We start from the raw sequence: 19,546 nt of genomic DNA on the forward strand, positions 1-19,546 counted from the left end.
TATGTTTTGTGGGTAGTGAGGTGGTTAGGCAGCTAGTATTGATAAGCATCATGTTATGAAATGGAAATGGTAAAGATCCAATAAAAAAAATACAAAAGAAGATGCTTAGCTTAGGGCTGGCTATTCACGATGAGTCTCTAAAGAAAAGAAAGAAGAGAAAAAAGAGAATAACATGTTTATAGGACCATATAAATAAATAAGATCAAGATGCACAAAGACGAATAGCTAGCCGCCGTAGGCACAGTGTTGCGTTATTGTATTCTCTTTCTCTCCCAACCCACATGCACACACTCACATTCTCACCCTCCCCTTGCTTTGCACCACCATGGGAATGCTAGACAGAGACATGGATCACAGATCCATCCAAAAGGCAAAAGGCATAGAGAACCGTGTTAAGAGATTGTAACTACACTAGTGAGAGAGAGAAAAGAATCCTATAAGTCTCACACACACATTCACTGTCCCAATCTTAACAACGTTATCTGTTTGTAATTTGGGATGTGCCCCCTTTCAAATTAGAAATAATAATTGAATTATGATAATATACAAATGTTACGGGAACAATAATTAATTTAATAGGGTTTATTTCGAATATTTTTAAAATATACAATTCTAAAAGTTACATTTATCAATAATATAATAATATTCATAGTCAAGTATGATTATTTAATTTTTATTAATTTGTAGACATTTAATAGATAAATAAAATAAAATAAGTTGTTTAAAATCTTAAAATTTTTAACTTTTTTTTTTAATTGAAAGAACTATTTTTGCATTTTTAACATGTGCTGCTAGATTCTTTGCTCCAAAAATTAGAGGCCCTAGGGTGAGAATAGAATAATAAATATAATTAAATAATAGTATAAAAATAGTGAGAAAATTAATTAAAAAATAATATTTATATTATTTTTTATATATCATTTTCTATAATATAATTTTTTCTTCATTTTTCATCATCTTTTAAACTAAAAGTAAAAAAATATATAGATAAAATAGCGAATATAATATTGTTTGTTTTTAAATATATAGAGAAAAGGAAAGAGACATGTGATTTGTTTGTTTAACCATATGCTACTGTATAGTACGCTTTTGGGGTTAATTATTTGAAGGCACACATTACACATACAATTGTTGATGTGCATAGTGCATACATACACACTAGCAGGATATGAAGATAGAGCCTATCATCACTCTATTCTGATTCTCTTCTCTCTTCTCCATCTTATTTGGTACCCCAGACATGGCTGCTTGTGCTTTGTTCACTGGTGCCAGTAACAACACTGCCGAAGATGGGAATGTCAGCACCACCACCACCACCACCAACGGCGCTGCTGCTGCCGGAAGTGGTAGTAGCCCTCTCACCAGTGCTTCCAGCAACATCAGCGCCAGTGAAGAACAACAACAACAACAACACATGCTTCTTCTCCATGGTACTAGTGGCTTCATGAATCAGCCTCATTGTGAGAGGAAATTAGTGAGAAAAAGAATGGCTTCTGAGATGGAACTTCACCCTTCCATAACCAACACCAACACCACCACCACCACCATTTCTGAGTATCCTAGGTTTCCTCGTAGAACCACCAACAACATCAACACCTCCTCTTTCATTCAAAAGGGCTCCCCAGTTGGTACAGGTAGTAATTGTAACTATCCTTATAATAATAATAACAATAACAATAATAATATTAATAATAACAATAATAGTAATAGTATTAGTGATGTTGTTGTATCAAGAGATAACGTTACTATTCCAAATTACCCCATTGTGACGCTCACAACCAACTACTCCACTATGATGCTACCTTCTCTTTCATCATCTTCATCATCGTCATCATCTTCTTCCACCAATCTCATCAACACCGTCAATTCTTCCTCGCCCTCAATACCCTCCACAACCATAACCGTTTCGGCTCCAAACTACGCTCAACACTTCAATCAAGAAATCCTACTTGACAACAATCAAAACACCACATCACCTGCAGTTTGCGGATTCTCCCATAAGGAACAACTCTGCAAATATTGTTGAGGTTGTTACTTCTTCGCCTTCTTCCATGGATGAAAGCTCAGCCGCTTCTAATTGGATCGATGGAATATTGAAGGATCTAATTCACAGCTCTAATAGTGTCTCAATCCCTCAGCTCATCAACAACGTCAGGGAGATTATATACCCTTGCAACCCAAACTTGGCCATGCTTCTTGAGTACAGGCTCCGCCTCCTCACTTCTGACTCCTCCTCCGCCGCCGTGCCCGCAGCACCACCGCCACCACCGCCTCCACAAAACAAAACTCCGGTTATGAAGCAAACAAATACTTCAAACATGCATGCTTACGGTGCTATACATTTTCAAGATTCATCTTTGAACCAGTACTGGCCTGTAGTACCGCCAACGCCGTTAGATTCTAACAACAACAATTCAGTTTCGTTGGCCAATACTTTACCATCACCGCCACCGCCTCCTCCGCCGCCACAGCCACCGCAACAAGAGAAACCCGAAGAAGATCTTGTTACAGCACCGGCAACCACCACGAGCACCGCCACCGCCACAGAAATGGCGGTGCTAACGAGAAAGAAAACCGAGGAGATGAATCAACAGAAGAAGAAAGACGAAGAAGGCTTGCACCTCCTCACACTACTCCTCCAGTGCGCAGAAGCAGTTTCAGCGGAGAATCTAGAAGACGCGAACAAGATGCTTCTAGAAATTTCTCAACTGTCGACGCCGTTCGGCACATCAGCGCAACGCGTGGCAGCGTATTTCTCGGAAGCCATATCCGCAAGGCTGGTCAGCTCTTGCCTCGGAATCTACGCAACGCTGCCAATCGTTCCTCACAGCCAGAAAGTGGCTTCCGCTTTCCAAGTCTTCAACGGAATCAGCCCCTTCGTCAAGTTCTCCCACTTCACCGCCAACCAAGCCATTCAAGAAGCGTTCGAGAGAGAAGAAAGGGTTCACATCATAGATCTAGATATAATGCAAGGCCTCCAGTGGCCTGGTCTCTTCCATATTCTGGCTTCCAGGCCCGGTGGGCCTCCTTACGTGAGACTCACGGGCCTTGGAACCTCTATGGAAGCGCTCGAGGCCACTGGTAAGCGGTTATCGGATTTTGCCAATAAGCTTGGCCTTCCGTTTGAATTCTTTGGCGTTGCGGAGAAAGTTGGGAACGTTGATCCTGAGAGGCTTAATGTTAGTAAGGCTGAGGCTGTTGCTGTTCATTGGTTGCAGCATTCTCTTTATGATGTTACTGGTTCGGACACAAACACTTTGTGGCTTTTGCAGAGGTAATTCATCTTTTTCTTCTCTTTTTGTTCCATGCTCTCATCTCATTTATTCATTATTCATTATTGCATGGATTATGGAAATGTTGGTTGATCTTTTTTCTTCTTGCTTATTATTGGCTATGCCCGAGAGATGATTTTGTTCTTTTATTGCTTTTTAAGCTGGACGTCTAGTACGTTAATGTTTTACCAAAATAATTAATTTTATTATATATATTGTTTATGTTAAATATTTTATTTTGGTTTATGTAGTATTATTATAGAGAATTATATATGATTTCTCATATGATTTGCTATGATCCAGAGGTAGCTGATGTGTGTTTGTGCTAGCTAGGTAGTTGTGAGTTTGAGTACATGTGGAATAGTACTTTTCGTGAAAGATTTCCCAAAAACATTAGCTTCTTTTTTCAAACTTTAGGGTCTAGTAGTCACTTTATGTCTGCTTTTTTTCCCTTCCTAAGGGAAAAAAATTTGAGACCAATGATGATGACTTGTGGAATTTCGCTACGTACACATTAATGGACATAAATAACTGCATAATATGTATATAGTAAGCTTTCTAAGATTTTGATGTCGTGTATGATTTACTAATAGTGAACATTATATACTATTTTGATACTACCTTGCAAATAATTTTGTTGCTACATTGCATGTCACATGTTACTTGAGTATATTCTTATATGGTAAGTTTTAAATGCTTTCTATTACCATATACCATATAGTATATACTATCTATTATTTACTAATTGATAAATGGTAAAGAATTCTGATCTTTTATTCCATTGCATGTGACTTGTGATTATATGATTGAGTGACATTATAAAACTCTATTACAATATCATGCAGGTTGGCACCTAAGGTGATAACAGTGGTAGAGCAAGACCTAAGCAACACAGGTTCATTCTTGGGAAGGTTTGTGGAAGCCATACACTACTACTCAGCACTATTTGACTCCCTTGGTTCAAGCTATGGAGAAGAGAGTGAGGAGAGACATGTGGTGGAGCAGCAACTACTCTCAAGGGAGATTCGGAATGTTCTAGCTGTTGGGGGTCCATCAAGGACTGGTGAACCAAAGTTTCATAACTGGAGGGAGAAGCTTCAACAATGTGGATTTAGAGGCATATCACTAGCTGGTAATGCTGCTACACAAGCAAGTTTGTTACTTGGTATGTTCCCTTCTGAAGGGTACACTTTGGTGGAGGACAATGGTATTCTTAAACTTGGTTGGAAGGATCTTTGTTTGCTCACTGCTTCAGCTTGGAGACCACCCTATACCACTGCAATGGCTCATCATCATAGTTAATGTTTCTCCATAGTTTTTTTTTTTTTTTTTTTTGGTCATGTCATTCTATGGTCATGTCATTTTCTGATTCTAATCCTATATGTAGCATCCATCTCTATGGTCGTTAATTTAAAAAAGAGATATTTGGTAGATGGTGTTCCTAAAGTGGGAGACTTTTCTTGCTAAATGTGTACCATCACTGCAAAGAAGGAAAAAAGAAAATGTAGTTAGATAGTACGGAGGTAGAAATCAATTAATCATCCAAGTAGGTTCCTATGGTATACATTTAATAATACAAAGCAAGACATTTCTCTCTGTTTTGGAGAACATCATAGAATTTATCTCAATATTATTTTACTGTGACAAGTGAGAACTGAGAAGGGTGTTACTATGACATTTTTATTTTATGGGTACCCATATAGCTAGCCATAATGTTGTCGATTAGTAGTGTAGTTGTTACTAATGCATTCTGATTTTGACTATCTTCGGTTGTTCAGTTTGAAAGTAACAGTGATTTAGTGGCTTCCTAAGCGCGTATTCCCACATATTGGAGCGCATTCTTAGGTCTTGAATTGTCCATTGACTTTTAAAGCTGCATTTGGTTTTAACTACAGCATAAAACACGATACTGATAATATAAGTATATAACACAAAAATTAATAATTTTATATTTTATTTAATTACTTTAATAAAAAATATTTTTATCCATATCTTATAAACAAATACGATTTTGAATTTTAATATTCATATTTCAGTTTCTTGTACTTATAAATAAAGACAACTTAGCTTATTTGGCAAATAATTGAGAATTTAACTTTCATATAATGGCTACAAAATTAGGTGACTTTAGGTGCTGGTAATTAATACTCTTAAGTATTTGTGCTTAAATTCTTTGCATTAGTACAACAAAAAAATTCTATGCATTATTAACACGTCCACGATTCTTCCATGTCGATGAATACCCAAAAGGCTACGGTTTGACCTCGGAAAATTTTGTTTGTGTATATTTCTTTTTTGAATTTGGAGCCTTTAAATTTTGAATTTGTACTTTAGAGGATAAAGTGTAATTTTTTACTCTTAAATAATTTCTCTCTCATATTTATTCTTAATCTCACTTATAAAATAAATGGTGAAAGATCACACTTTATTCTCTAAAATAAAATTTAAAATTTAGAGAATCCAAATCCTTCCTTTTTTGGTTCACTGGAAAATAAATTTTGTTTGTGTATACGTTATAGGATTAGGTGTTAAAAGGTAGCCATGATAAATTCAAATTATTTTTTTGAACAAAGGATAAATTCAATTTAAAAACAAAATGGAAGCAAAAAGAATATTTGAATTGAAACTAAGACGCAAGGAATCCAAAAGTAGAAGAGAGAAAAAATCTCTTCCACATGCGTGAAACTTCATTAAACAAATGTTAAAAAATCTACTCCATATCATACATTTCTATTTTCTAGCTACAGTGCCATCCAAGAAAGAATTCCTCCCTCTTACATATTTATCAAACCACGTTAAGTTTCTGACTTCCCAACGTGCATCCCGAAAGGTGCAACTCATGCAACTTTTAAGATTCACATTATATTACTATTTACCTACCCTGTCTCGTACAAGTTATGAAAAGCAACTGTCACTGATGCAGTATAATAGACACAACTGAATAGCAAAGATCAGCAATGCTGAACTTCAACTAGAGGACAAAATTGTTACTGTATCATTTTTCTTATAAAAGCTGTTGGACAACATTCTTGTAATCAAATAATAACAAACCTTAGGAAAAAAAAAAATTTGAAATCCAAGGAACTAGGAGGGATAGTTCTACTTGTTTCCCGGCTAAGAATAATTTACATCATTCAGGATACTAAATCTTAAAACAAACAATTGCACTGTCTTTATATTTTGAGTTATTTTTTTTTTCATGGACCAATGCCTTGCTCATGTATACCTCTCCATACTTGCCTACCAGCACAGTAAGATCAGATAAAACCTCAACATCAAACCAATTTAACTATCTTGAAAACTGTGAGGGGTGCTCAATTCTGCCAGAAAATCAAGTGAAGCTTCCAGGTTCTTATTTGAATGGTTAATTTCATAACCTGTTTTGTTAAGCTCACCAACACTATCACTTCACTTCTTTCAAAACACCCCCTTGGAAAAGCTACATTGGAAAAAATTTGAGCACCCAAAGCACAGGCATATCATCTTTCCTGCTCCTTAAGAGCTCACCCCTACAATCTCCAAAACATTCAAGCCTTGACCATGGCGTATTATGAATACACATTGCACTCACTTAAGAATTGGTTTTCTTTGTTGATAAACACCTTCCAATAGCTCTTATAATTTGGAATTCCCAGATCTAGCCAAGGTTTCATTTTCCCATTGTAGTGTAGCACTGGAGCTGTCTTAATGGAATTTGCATCAATTGCATAATCATGACCCAGTCCAGACAGAACCCAATCTTTGAGTGGATATATTTTATTATCAAAAGTGAGTAAACTTGCACGCCATGCAATAGAATTGGTTGATCCTTCTTGTGCACTCAACTATCAGAGGAAATAAAACAAAAATCAGTAACGTAAAATGCTCAGAGAGCAATATACTTCAATGAATATATTGATTAAGGACAACCATGGATAAATAATAGAAATAAACTAGTAAGTTGGTTAAGTCACTCCAACGGATTTAAGTCTGGTAAAACGTTTGCTTAATACTCATACAATTACCCTAACAATTCCTATATTCATTTAACTATTTCCAATACTACTATTTTCTGCAGCAGTAGTAAAAGAAAATATTGCAGTGCAAATCCAATGAACTCAAATACTTACCTCTTTTATCAACCTTTGGTATGTTTGTGTAAGACTAAGCTCTCTCCACTTCACTAGGTCAATTATGTTCAACCCCGACATCCAAGCACAGGAATCTTGGTTGTAATCGTTCTTACCCAGATAACTTTTCAGCTGACCAAGCCTAACTGAGCAGAATTGCACTGCACCATTAACCTTTTCCCCCATGTCTTGGTTCCACAGAGATGACAGGTCTTGCTGAATAACAACATCATCATCCAGTACCACAACTTTCTTCAAATTGCTGAATATATCAGGAAGTAAATAATGTGAATGAGAAAAAATTGAGAAGTATTCTGTTCTAATCTGGTTATCAGCAGTGCGAAAAGAAACACGGAATTCCTCAGGCAAGGACAGTTGCAATGGATCCCCATTTTGGTTATCAAGATCAAGATGCTCGAAATTCAATACTTCAATGGCAGCATCCTTATACTTGTTCCTCAAGAACCAGAGCTTCATTGCATAATAATTTTGACCATCAGTCACCACATGAAAAACTTGCTTCCAGCTTTCCTGAAACATTTGTTCAGCAACAAGGGAAACTAAAATTACAACTGCTGAAATTGATGAATCCAAGATAACGATGCATGAAAAGAAACATAACATACTTGGGAATGAATTGAAGTGGAGTTGATAACTATGGATGCTGCAAGTACATTGGTAGAGAAAATAACATAATGGTGCAATGAAGAATCTGTAAACTTTTCTTTATCAGCCCTTTCTTCAGGTGAAGATTTGAAGTACTCAACAGTTAGTTTCAGCGCCAGGCAGTGAAGACTTTTTGGTGTTGTCTGGACATTAAGTTTATACAGGTAAGCACTCTGTTTCATGTGGAAGTTCGCTTCATCCTCAGTCAAGTCATATATTTGTCTCAATTTCTTGTCAACATTATTGCAATCCACTGGGACTGTTTTAGCTTTAGTTATTGTAATTTCCATCTTCTGTGACTTGTTTTCAATGCTGTAACAAAATACCACATAAAATTTATTGTGATCTTAGAGTAATTCATAAAGGAAAGAACACTAAAGGAGAAAGGAGAATTCGATCCAGAAAGGTAAGTTCCACAGCAATAGCTTCAGGTACAATGCAAAAAAGGGGGGCGTATTAAACCCAAAGATACAATGGTTTCCAGAATAATATACTAGCCCAACCCAGCAATAGGCAAGGGAATCATATGTTGGTGATAAAGAATCACTATCATGGATTCACGACATACAATTGCTAGCATGTTTACTGAAGCACATGATTCAAATTGCAAATACTAATATTCAAACGACTTATAGTAGAACAAAATTTACATAAAAGTGTAAAAAGCTGATAGAAATGAATACAGGTATACAAACCAGCTTTTAGTTATGTTTTGAGAGCAGAAGTTTTGCCCTATGATTTTACATTATTTTCTCCTCACTAGATTCAGTTTTGGTTGTCAAAAAGAAACACAAATCTTGTTGCTGATGTGCTTCGATGATCACTTGGTTGGACAGGTAACCTAGAAAATTTAATAATTTCCTTCCAAATGTCAACTTCATTTGCAATGGGATGGGATGATATTTTTGGCATCCATTTTGATGTTCCTTTCATAATATGTATAATGGTGCTTCTTTTTCTGGTGAAAAGGGGATTGGCATACATTTTCCATAACTTAAAAACATAGTATTTAGTTATTTTTGTTTTCTTTGCCAATTTGCATCGTTCTCTTTTCTAGTCAAGCGTGCTGATACAATAATGACTATCAATATTTCTTCTGCTGCTATTTGATTTAAGTTCAAATTTTATACATGTGCAAACATCGTATTCCAATAACTGATCAAGTAGAATGCAACCCAGGTAATTAAACCGTTAGAGAAAAGAAATACCACAAAAGAATAACAGCTTACAGTGGTGGAAGATCAGCATCTGTAGTGGATTCACTAAGCACATGCTCCAGATCTTGTATATTTTGTTTCATTTCTCGAGACAATTTGTCTTGTGCAGGGAGTTTTGCAATGCTCGGATAGTAAGCTCTAGCCACAAATAGTTGGTCTTTCAATTTCTTAATCATGGCATCTTTCATTACTTCTTTATGTTGTTTTTGCCACAGGCAATAGCTACCAAATGTGAGCTCACAAGACTTTCCACTTTCATCAGCCGGGGTTGTTTTAACGGGTGTGACTTGATTCATGTGGCCAGCTATAGCATTCTGTTGCAGAATTTAAATCAGTCAAACTAGCTGTATAAATAATAAGTTATGAAGAAGTTTGTCAGGCCGCTGTGTTTTTAGTTATTTAACTTAGCTTCTGAGTGTTATCACTTATCAGGTTGGTCTTTTATCAGCTGTAATGTTTTTGTACAGCAGTACTCAAGCTATATTATGTGTATAAATATGATGAATAAATTAGTGTTTTAAATTAATCTATTCCAAGGAATCATTAGTTTACTGGATTTCTTTTCCTTCTGTGTAAAGCACGTGATCTTTTCAAGAGATTTTCCTGGGACATCTTTATCAGTTGGAACGCTTCACTCTATTGATTTTTCTTTTTTCACCAGTTAGTTTTTCATCTTGAAAATAGAATCTTTTCTCCCCCAACCTTTTTGTATACTTGTCTCTTCATCTCAATGACATTCTTCTTTTATCAAACAAGGGAATTGTTTTTGTTTTTTGGGGGGGAGGGAGGGATGGTTGTGGTTGTGGTTGTGGATTAACTATCTTGAGCAATCAATAAATCAGTGTTCAAAGTTTTATACAAAGGATAGTATTGTATGCGTACACTTGAAGTCAGAGGAGATTGCCGAACAACAATAGGTGGTGGAACATTAAATCCTGAAAAGAACTTTAGATTAGAAAAGAAGATGAAATAGAAGTGAAATATTACCTGAGCAGTCAATTACATAAAACTGAATGATACCTTTATGTTTATCATCACTGGAGACCCTATTGATGGTGCCATTCTTGTCTTCTCGAGGATAATTCTTGAGAACATCCTGAAGCAATTGCAAACAATAATCAATAATGCAACCAAAATATCTGGTTTCGGAGGATTCTTATCCTCCATGGTCTTTGTACTCTGTTTCCTTCTAATACTTTTATTACCAAGGCCCAAAAAACAAGGATTGCATAGACAAAGCAGTGCATTTATATTCCCCAATTATATTATGGTCAAGGGATAAATAAGTCTTGTTTCTCTGGAGAACTTAAAAGGTTGAAGTAGACTTTAGGAAGAATAGAAGATATTAGGTCGACTAATATTATGATATTAATTAGTTTAGATCCTATCTAAATCGTAGCTTGTAATTCATCTTACATATCCAGTAAAATAGAACGAAAAGAAGAAAAAATAACCTAACACCAACCCAAAAAGTAAGGATGCCAAAATAAAATTTAAATATAATAATTTAGAAATTTTTAGCGAACCTCATGAGTAGGGGTAACATTTATCTGCAAAAACTCATTCCCTGGAGGAGTGATATCCTTAAGCTATGCAAGCATAACAACCCCCTTGTGCCTAAGACTAGACATCTAGAATGTAAAGTTCATAAGATTGGACATTTGAGGCCGGCTCCAAAATAAAATATCAATCACAAGATAAACTCTAATACTATCTTAAGTTTGTGAACCTAACTCTACCCAAAACCTAGCTCGAGGGGAAGAAATGCTCCTATGCATAAGATGACTATCTTAACCATATCCTTCAGCAATGAGACCCAAAAATCAACATAAAACTAAAAGAACAGAGTCAAACTTTAAAAGTAAGTTCAATTTCGAGAAACATACATTCACTTGTCCTTAGCTCCTAAAAGTTACCTAGTTCTGATGTTACTAATCTTCTCAACTAAGATAAATCGGTAAAATAAACCTTAAGATGACCATCATTTTAGATGCATTAATTAATAAAACCTTTGGTTCTCTATTATCAAGCGTTTATCTTGCCAGCAGTTTCAAGTTTGTAGGCTTCTCGCCCTTATGTTATTCTTTCTCATAAAATGTGTGTTGCGTAGACCTATTTCTGAAACAATTAAAACTCTATCTTTTCAAGGTGTCCATTTTCATGGAAAGTTTTATTTGGCAAATGTGGTGAAACACTGGGTATACACTATGCTTTGGAACAGTTGGTAAACATCATTAACCTCCAAGCCTGTCCCCACTAAGAATACACAAATAAATACTTCTCATTCATGAACAGGTATATATGAGGAAATCGATCATTTATACTCAATATTTTATCCTTAAATGCTCTGAATTAAGAAGTATAAAATTTAACCACCAGAGTATTATGCAGAGAACCTTTGGAAGTGTTGGCTCAAACTTTGTGATTAGTTCCTCCACATGCTTCGATTGATCTCCCTACAAAAGAAATTAAAGAAACATAACATTCATTTGGAATTCATGGGGATAATCAATATCATACGTTTTGGATGTCTTTGTTAAAAGTTCTTCAGGTTATGCACCGGCTATACATTAGTTTGGACTTCATTATTATCCTAAGAAAAAGATTAATTGTTCCCCCATTTTCTTCACTCTAGAAAATGCCCCATCATTCAATTAATACACGTCCATGATAAATGAAATCTTAAAACTACTTGCCCCACATTAATAAGTAGGGAACATCTGTAACCCGTTGACCACAATAAAAAAAACGGCCACAATGACCTATGATGTTCCAAAGAAGATTGCTAGACAAATGTTGAACATACCTCAGTTCGATTGTGGTTACGGCTGGAATCATGCCGATCGAAGCTTTCAAGACCCTTACTCTGGTTTGAATAACCACGGAAAAACACATCAGCATCAACAACAAAATCAAGCATCACCTAGAAAAAATTGTTTATATCAAATGAATCAAAGCTACATTTAAATGCTTACCGATGGAGAACCTCTCTGTTCATATATATACCCTGCAAAAAAATAAAAAAAAATAAAAAAATCAGGCAGGCCACATCTTTTTGAGTGGAAGTTCCATAATTATAACCATGATCCAACAAAAACCATTCCAAACAAATAGAGCTTTACAGGTACAAGAAAAGGTCGGATCCATATTATACAGCACTTCTAAACGATTCACATTGTCATAACACAGACAAGTAAATTCCGCTAACACTTATGAACCAGTAAATTCCGCTAACATACCCACATAAAAACAGTTTAACACCAACAAATTGAAACTAAAAGCCTACAGTGTCAAATTCCACTACTGTAAGATACATAATCATATACACACATTATAGTTTCCAAAGTAGAACCAAACGTTGGATCTGCAGTACACTGCATTTCCGAACGATGTGCAGTATCATAACACACTGAAGTTACAAGCTAGTTAATTCAAGATTACCGCTAACATTTACACCTAAAGTTTCAAATTCCACTACACTAAGACACATAATTACGAAGACGCATCACAGTTTGGGAACCATAAAAAAAGTTGGATCTACATTATAGTTCATCAAAACACAGAGAGACACAAAGTTAAAGCCTGGAATTCCGCTACGCCAAGACAACACAATCAGGAACACACATACAAGCTTCTGGAATCAGAACAGAAAGGAGTTGGATCTAGAGTACATTGCATTTTGCGAAGGGAGATCGGTGCGGATCTCGCGGGAACAATGAATGCGGGGAAGAGAGAGAGGAGAGAGAATGTAACGGATCTCGGCGAGTTTGGAATGGATCAAGAGAAGAGAGAGTGAGAGTGTTACCGGAAGAGTGGAAACCGTTGTGGAGGCCGAGGAGGAAGACGAGTGGGACGAGCATGGAGAGAATGACGAGGCCGAGAACCGCAATCACGAACCCTCGCCTTCGTGTTTGCGTGTTCCTGTTTGTGTTCCTCTCTTTCCGTGCTTCTTCCTTCCCTTTACTCTCTTCTTCTTCTTCTCCTCCTCTGTGCGTGTTTCTCTCTCTTGATGAGCTTTTTATTTTTTCTTATTATTTTTTTTAATTTCTTTTCGCTAATGACTTCTTTTTCTTCTTTTCTTAATTAATTAATTAATTAGTAAATATAAATAAAATAATTAATCAAGAGTGTGTGAGTGTAGCAGTAATATAAACTATAACCACAAGTGGCGAATTTAGTTTAGCATAATCATTAATTGATGTAATGAATCCGAAGCACACATCTAGAATGAAAGTAACCAACATGGTTCCAATTGGGCACTCTCACTTTCAATTCACCTCCACCTCACCCTTATGCCTTATCAATCATTTGCTATGCCTCCAACTCTCTGTGTCTGCCTTACCTCATAAATATTAAATAAACATAGATTTGGGTCCATGAGATATTTTTTTTATATTATTATTGAACCACTAAAATCCGAACTTAATAATTATCTTCTTGTCTTTTGTTTTCATAAGGATTTGAAAATCTAAATAGAGTCTAAATATGTTTTCTATGTTACACTAATTTGGAGAATGGACCCTGAAGGGAAAAAATTAGATAGTGTTCAATGTTTGATCTTATTATTTATTTTTTTTTTATTAATTTTTGGTCTTATTTATAGAATTAAAGGTAAGAGATCACACTTTATTCTCTCCATTAAAAAAAAATAAAAAGGATCTATTTCCACTAATTTATTATTTACTTTTTTAATTATGACCATACTATTTTAAAGTTATGCTATGTAAATATTAAAAATCAATTATCAGCTATTATATAAAAATATGATAAAAACAAATAATTTTTTATACTCATATTTATAATCAAATTTCACAAATAATATGGTAAAATTAATTTCACCATTATAATAAAGTTTATATTTATAATCAAAATATAAACAAACATACAAAATTATATTAGTAGGTGTCTTTTAATATTCATAAAATATTTGATTATTTCATTGTAAAAATATTTGAGTATTCTCTAAAAAAATTTTAGTAGTTAGTTGGTATAAATATACATAAATATATAATGATTGATTTTGTAATTATTTTTTATATTTTATAAATATTTGAATTTTCTTTTTTTATTGAAATTTGTGATTTTTTCATTTTTGTTATTCTCTTTAAGAATGCTGTTTATTATCCCTTTTGTAATATTTTTGTTCTAATACTTTTTTAATGATATCTCAAATCGGTCTCTAAAATTTATTGTCTTGGATAAATTAGTCCTTAATAAAAATAATTGACAAAGTAGTCCCTAATTTTTTAGAATATTACACTTTTGAAAATTTTTCATTAACAAAATTCCAAAATCTTAGAACATGCCAATATAAAATTTTTAGTGTTGTTCGTGTATGACTCAGATCTGATGTACAGTTCATCCAAATGAGATTCAACCAGCACTTCTCTTTTGATGGAAGAGATATACCTTGGTGATGTAAACCGCAGAGTATATATACCTATAAAAGTATTTTGACACTTTAAGTCTTAAGACATCAATGATTATAATATTCAATTTCAACTTTGAGACATTTTTACTACTCACTACTTTTAATTAATTTTTTTTTTGTTGCCTACGGTATCTCTCAACCCAACAGATCAAGGACAAATCCATCGCGGATCTAAACTCTATTTAAGAGTCTGCCGCTGGCCAATGTGTTGCTGCATGCACAAGACGGAATTCGAATCCCCGACAGATCAAGGACAAATCCGTCGCGGATCTGAACTCTATTTAAAGGTCTGCCGCTGGCCAATGTGTTGTTGCATGCACAAAACGGAATTAGAACCCCCGACACTTGTTTAAACGGACGAGTGAGCTGACCACTTTTAATGATTTGAAGAGCAACAATAAATACCTACCCAAGTCTTGTTTTTTAGTACTAATTATGGGAATTTAGCATGTCAATGTTACTGGATTGAGTTTCCATCCACTATACCAAGAAAACATAAATTCTCGCTAACGATAAGAAAGTCGTTAGTCGTGTATTTAATTGGACAACTTTATAGTTTAAATTCTAAAACTTACTTCTCATTTGGTAAACAATCACTGCATTATGTTACTCCTTACTAGTGTAATGTCATATTTAATTTGGTCAAGCCATAAATCATTACCTATTAATGACACAATTTTGTTCAATCCAAATCATACCCAAAGAAAACTGATACTTGCACGATTGGTTTACTAAGCCTGAAATTATAGATTCTACTCCTTACGTAAATTCTATAATAGTCGGCAACTTGTCAAATAGCTTTCTTTTGGAACATGGATAAGGAGCATTCTATTAATGGAATTTATTTTAAGGCAATCTTTCACCCTCTTTCATGGAGTAAATATTTTGTGTTTCATGGAGATCTCATTCATTGAGAGAGAGAGAGAGAGAGAGAGAGAGAGAGAGCATGGAGAAAACAAAAATTAACCCTTACAAAAAAATAAAAATAAAAGGAAGGGGAGACCAAGAGAGCCTGATAGAGTTAACAAACACATGGGATAAATGACTCGTGAATGGAAGATATTTAATTATTTACAACAAAAACAACAACAATAACAAAATCTTATTCCACTAGCTGGGACTGGCTATATGGATCAAAAAACGTCATTGAACCCTATTATATATCATATTCACAGTGAGACTGTTTACACACGGATCTTTTTTGATTACCTTATGTATCATGTTTGCAGATATTTACAACAATGACTCAGAAGAAAAAAAATTAAAAAATGTGTATGACCAATAACTAGTAAAAAAGAAAAAGAAAAATTGAAAAACAGAAGAATCCTCATCATACAGTTCCTAATCCTGTTACAAGGATATTTTTGCACACGTCTACCCTCTCCAGATCCCCTCATCCAGAAAGTGTCTAGTACACTAATTGTTCGTAATCCAAACTGAGAAAGCTATATCACTTCCGGGAATTGAATACATTTACAGGTCAAAACCTTCATCTGAAATTCGGACAAGAGCCCCTCACAAAAGAACAACATTGATCATACCTGTACAAACGAATTGCCGCCTATGAGATCAGATTATTTACAAGCTGTGGCAATGTTAGCTCTCAGCACTCTTGGGAGTCGAAGTCGGGTCTTAATGGATACTCAAGACCCTGAAGAGCTGGCATCCTTCGTATATTTTCTTCCGCATAAGCAGGGATAAACCAGTATCTCTTGTCTGTCCCAAAAACCTGGTTCCAAGCACCATCATAAATATAGATCAGAATGTAGAAGCTTCAAGATTCTAAATTAATAATGATAGGCTGAGGAGCTCTAGCCATCATGTATATAAAACATAGAATAAAAAATATATAATTAGGTCAGTAGGAAATATAAAACTCCATGTCATGTTGACAAATGTTTTCATCATCGGCTATAATTTTGGGAGGGGGAGCATCATAATTTCCTATTTCCACATATCCAGGTATACCTGCAAGTTTGTTCCTGATGCAGCAATATCCTATATTATTCCTATCGAGAAGATAGCATAACTTTTCAGTCCCTGCCATTTTTATAACCTTAAACTATTATCTATATATCAGTACCTTTTTAGCTAATTTGGAATGCTTTCTCCCCAGTTTGTTCTGGTGCCATTGGATTAATTAGTGTGAGATTTGTGAATGTGAACATTAAGACATGAGCTAAAACTAATTATCAAAGAATTTATTTTTTGGGGTATCAATTTAAAATCAACCTAAAATAAATCTAAAAAAGAAATTAAAAATAAACAGTGCCCAGTATGATAAAAGAATAAGATGCAAAGACCTGTTCAAAATTTTTTCTAGTACCAAGGTCATAACGCCATTTTGGAGTAGTTTTCTTCTCGTATGCCTTGTCACAACAAGAAAAAGAACTGTGTTAGTATCCATTATCCTCTAATAACAATCAGAATTTCCAAAAACTACACAGAAGAAAGACAGGAATATTTTCACAATAAGCAATTCATAGGTGCACAGACACCCAAATGGCATTTATCTTTGTCAAAATGGCTAGTTCATGCAGCTTCAAAGATTCACAACTTTAAATGTGCTAGCATTTTTCCATTGCGAGCTTCTAGAACTGATTTTGGGACATCAGAATAAAATTTGCCTTTTTATGTTGTGATTCATGACTTCCAAAATCAATTCATACCTCTAGAATTGAACATGGAGAAGTAACAAATTTTTACTTTTTGTCAAAATCACTTCTAGAAAAGCTACCAAATATAGATCACTTTTCTTCAAAATCAATTCTACAAAAGTGGAACGAAACACAGACAGATATTGTCATCTAGGTAAATAGTTTATTACTTTATTCTGGGTAAAAGACCAGAAGAACGAAAGGGATTACTTTCCCAAGAAAGGAATAAGACCCCAGTAGTGCAAACAAGTTCATAAGTTTAGGGTTTAGATATCCAAAGTTAAAGAGGGAACAAAACTCATGAAACATGCAAAACTTTACCTCAATAGTAGTTGTATTTGCAGCTACTAGTGATAGGTGCATGATTAGAAATCCGAAGACACTCAACGAAAAGGCCAGATTCAAAACTGCAATTAATTCAACAGTGTTATAAAATTCAAACACAAAATGAACAGCTAAATCAGAAAGCATGTTTTAAAATTGAAAACTCTACCAAAAGTAAGGAAAGTTGTGGCAAGTGTGCCAGGTGTTCCGGGAATTTCTTCATCAGTAAAGAATGCTATGAAATATGGCAGTAATGATATAGTCACAAGAGTAGTCTCAAGAAAGGTGTAAAACTGCAATAAGATGTAAGATAATAATATAATTACTATAAGACATTTGATACCAGGAGCTTAAAAATTATGCAACAACTTCAAAGCCATTCATTTTATGGTTATAGTAATAGGACAGGTCAAAAGAATATAAAGCTTACTATGCTCAAATAATCTGACAACATAAATTAAGCCTAAACCATTATTCATCTCAATTGTCAAGAGTGCTTTTAAGGTACCAACTCCATACTGTCACAAAAACAAAAGTTCCACTTCAATGTACCACTATCAAAATGTATATGAATATCAACATGACAATCCACAAAATGAGTACCATCCAAGTCAATATGAATAAAGTTGATCTGCATTTCGAATATTCAATAGCAGAGAAAGATATTTTAAGTAGAAAAAAGAAAGGCAAGTTTCTACAACCATGCCAAACATAAGCAATGCACAACCACCCAAGAACCAGAAGCTCTATAAATAACAAAAATCATCTATGAAAATGTACACAATATAATGGACATCATATTATTATTATCTCAGAAGTCAGGATGTTAAAAGTAAAGAAATTAGGATTTTTCTAGATTACTTGTTCCATACCAAGAATAGAATGAAATACTTGTAATTTAGAGCACCAACACAGTTGACTACCCAGATACAATGGTGGTCCATCTTCAGCACACAACGCCCACCTGGTATCAATCAGACAACAGAAGGAACAAACTTATATTCATTAGCTTCAATGTGGAAATACAAAAACAGAAACTTTCACATGTCAAAACTCACAAACAGAGCAATGATGGCATCGAGCTGGCTTAGGCTGACTACACTTCCGGCAGTACCGGATCAGCTGGTTTGAAGGATCAGATTGCAAATTACTTAATTCTACCCCATTTAATGGGTCAGCCTCTCCTCTCTCTTCATCAACTGTAGGCCTCCAGTTAGGCGGTACAATACCCGGATCCGTAAACACAACAGCAAAGTAACACCACAATAACATAACCAGCTGCATAATCACACAATGAAACTTCAGAACTATCACCACCATTCAGTCCACACAGTAAAAGATACAAGTAAACAACAAGTGATTAGCCTCTTAATTAATTATTCCAATTATTTAGAGAAACTGCACTCCTGAATTTGATAAAAAGGCCAAAGAGTAAGTTCCCAATTAAGTTAGGGAAAAATTCCAACTACTTCAAACTCCCTAGTAAACTCAAGCATTTCAAAATTCACAATTCAGAATCATAAACAAAACAATTTAAGTGACAAGCTAAATTTCAACTGATACACAACACAATTCAAATCAAATTCAATAATCAAATGCCTAATATGCTAAACTACAGAACAAAAAAATCAATGTTAATTAGTTTTTCTAGCATACCAAAGAATGAAACAAGATCAACACAGCGAGGGAAGAAGAAAGAGAAGCAATGCCACCGGAATTATACAAAGCAGGTCCAAAATTAGTCAACACAACCGCATAATAGGAAACACCAACGACCCCAAGGACCAAGAGGATCATGACAGAGCCAAGTCCACGCAGAGAAGTGCAGAACTTGAACACGTTCCAAGCCATGAAAGCACCAGATCTATGC

General features: G+C 34.8%; 3 protein-coding genes across 3 annotated transcripts; 1 reads left to right on the forward strand and 2 right to left on the reverse strand.

The window, feature by feature from the left end:
* Positions 1-1,072: 1,072 nt before the first annotated feature.
* LOC107485421 (protein SCARECROW) lies at positions 1,073-4,703 on the forward strand. The gene is given in 3 exon segments (XM_016105955.3): positions 1,073-1,972; positions 1,974-3,274; positions 4,118-4,703. Coding segments are annotated over 3 exon segments (2,490 nt in total). The 5' UTR covers positions 1,073-1,240; the 3' UTR covers positions 4,575-4,703.
* A 1,535-nt stretch (positions 4,704-6,238) lies between these two features.
* On the reverse strand, positions 6,239-13,162 carry LOC107485422 (probable galacturonosyltransferase 7). Its single transcript, XM_016105956.3, has 10 exons — positions 13,070-13,162; positions 12,240-12,271; positions 12,071-12,130; positions 11,661-11,720; positions 10,285-10,360; positions 10,147-10,199; positions 9,277-9,578; positions 8,008-8,359; positions 7,382-7,912; positions 6,239-7,096 (listed from the first exon to the last, which is right to left on the reverse strand). The coding sequence occupies exons 1-10, from the start codon at positions 13,122-13,124 to the stop codon at positions 6,821-6,823; spliced, it is 1,797 nt and encodes a 598-aa protein (XP_015961442.1). The 5' UTR covers positions 13,125-13,162; the 3' UTR covers positions 6,239-6,820.
* A 2,662-nt stretch (positions 13,163-15,824) lies between these two features.
* LOC107485423 (probable protein S-acyltransferase 14) lies at positions 15,825-19,540 on the reverse strand. The gene is made up of 7 exons (XM_016105957.3): positions 19,333-19,540; positions 18,735-18,954; positions 18,549-18,640; positions 17,846-17,969; positions 17,674-17,759; positions 16,999-17,064; positions 15,825-16,424 (listed from the first exon to the last, which is right to left on the reverse strand). Exons 1-7 carry the CDS (start codon positions 19,525-19,527, stop codon positions 16,299-16,301), a joined length of 909 nt encoding a protein of 302 aa, XP_015961443.1. The 5' UTR covers positions 19,528-19,540; the 3' UTR covers positions 15,825-16,298.
* Positions 19,541-19,546: the final 6 nt, after the last annotated feature.

This window comes from Arachis duranensis, chromosome 4 (assembly GCF_000817695.3).
Source record: "Arachis duranensis cultivar V14167 chromosome 4, aradu.V14167.gnm2.J7QH, whole genome shotgun sequence".
Lineage (NCBI taxonomy): Eukaryota > Viridiplantae > Streptophyta > Magnoliopsida > Fabales > Fabaceae > Arachis > Arachis duranensis.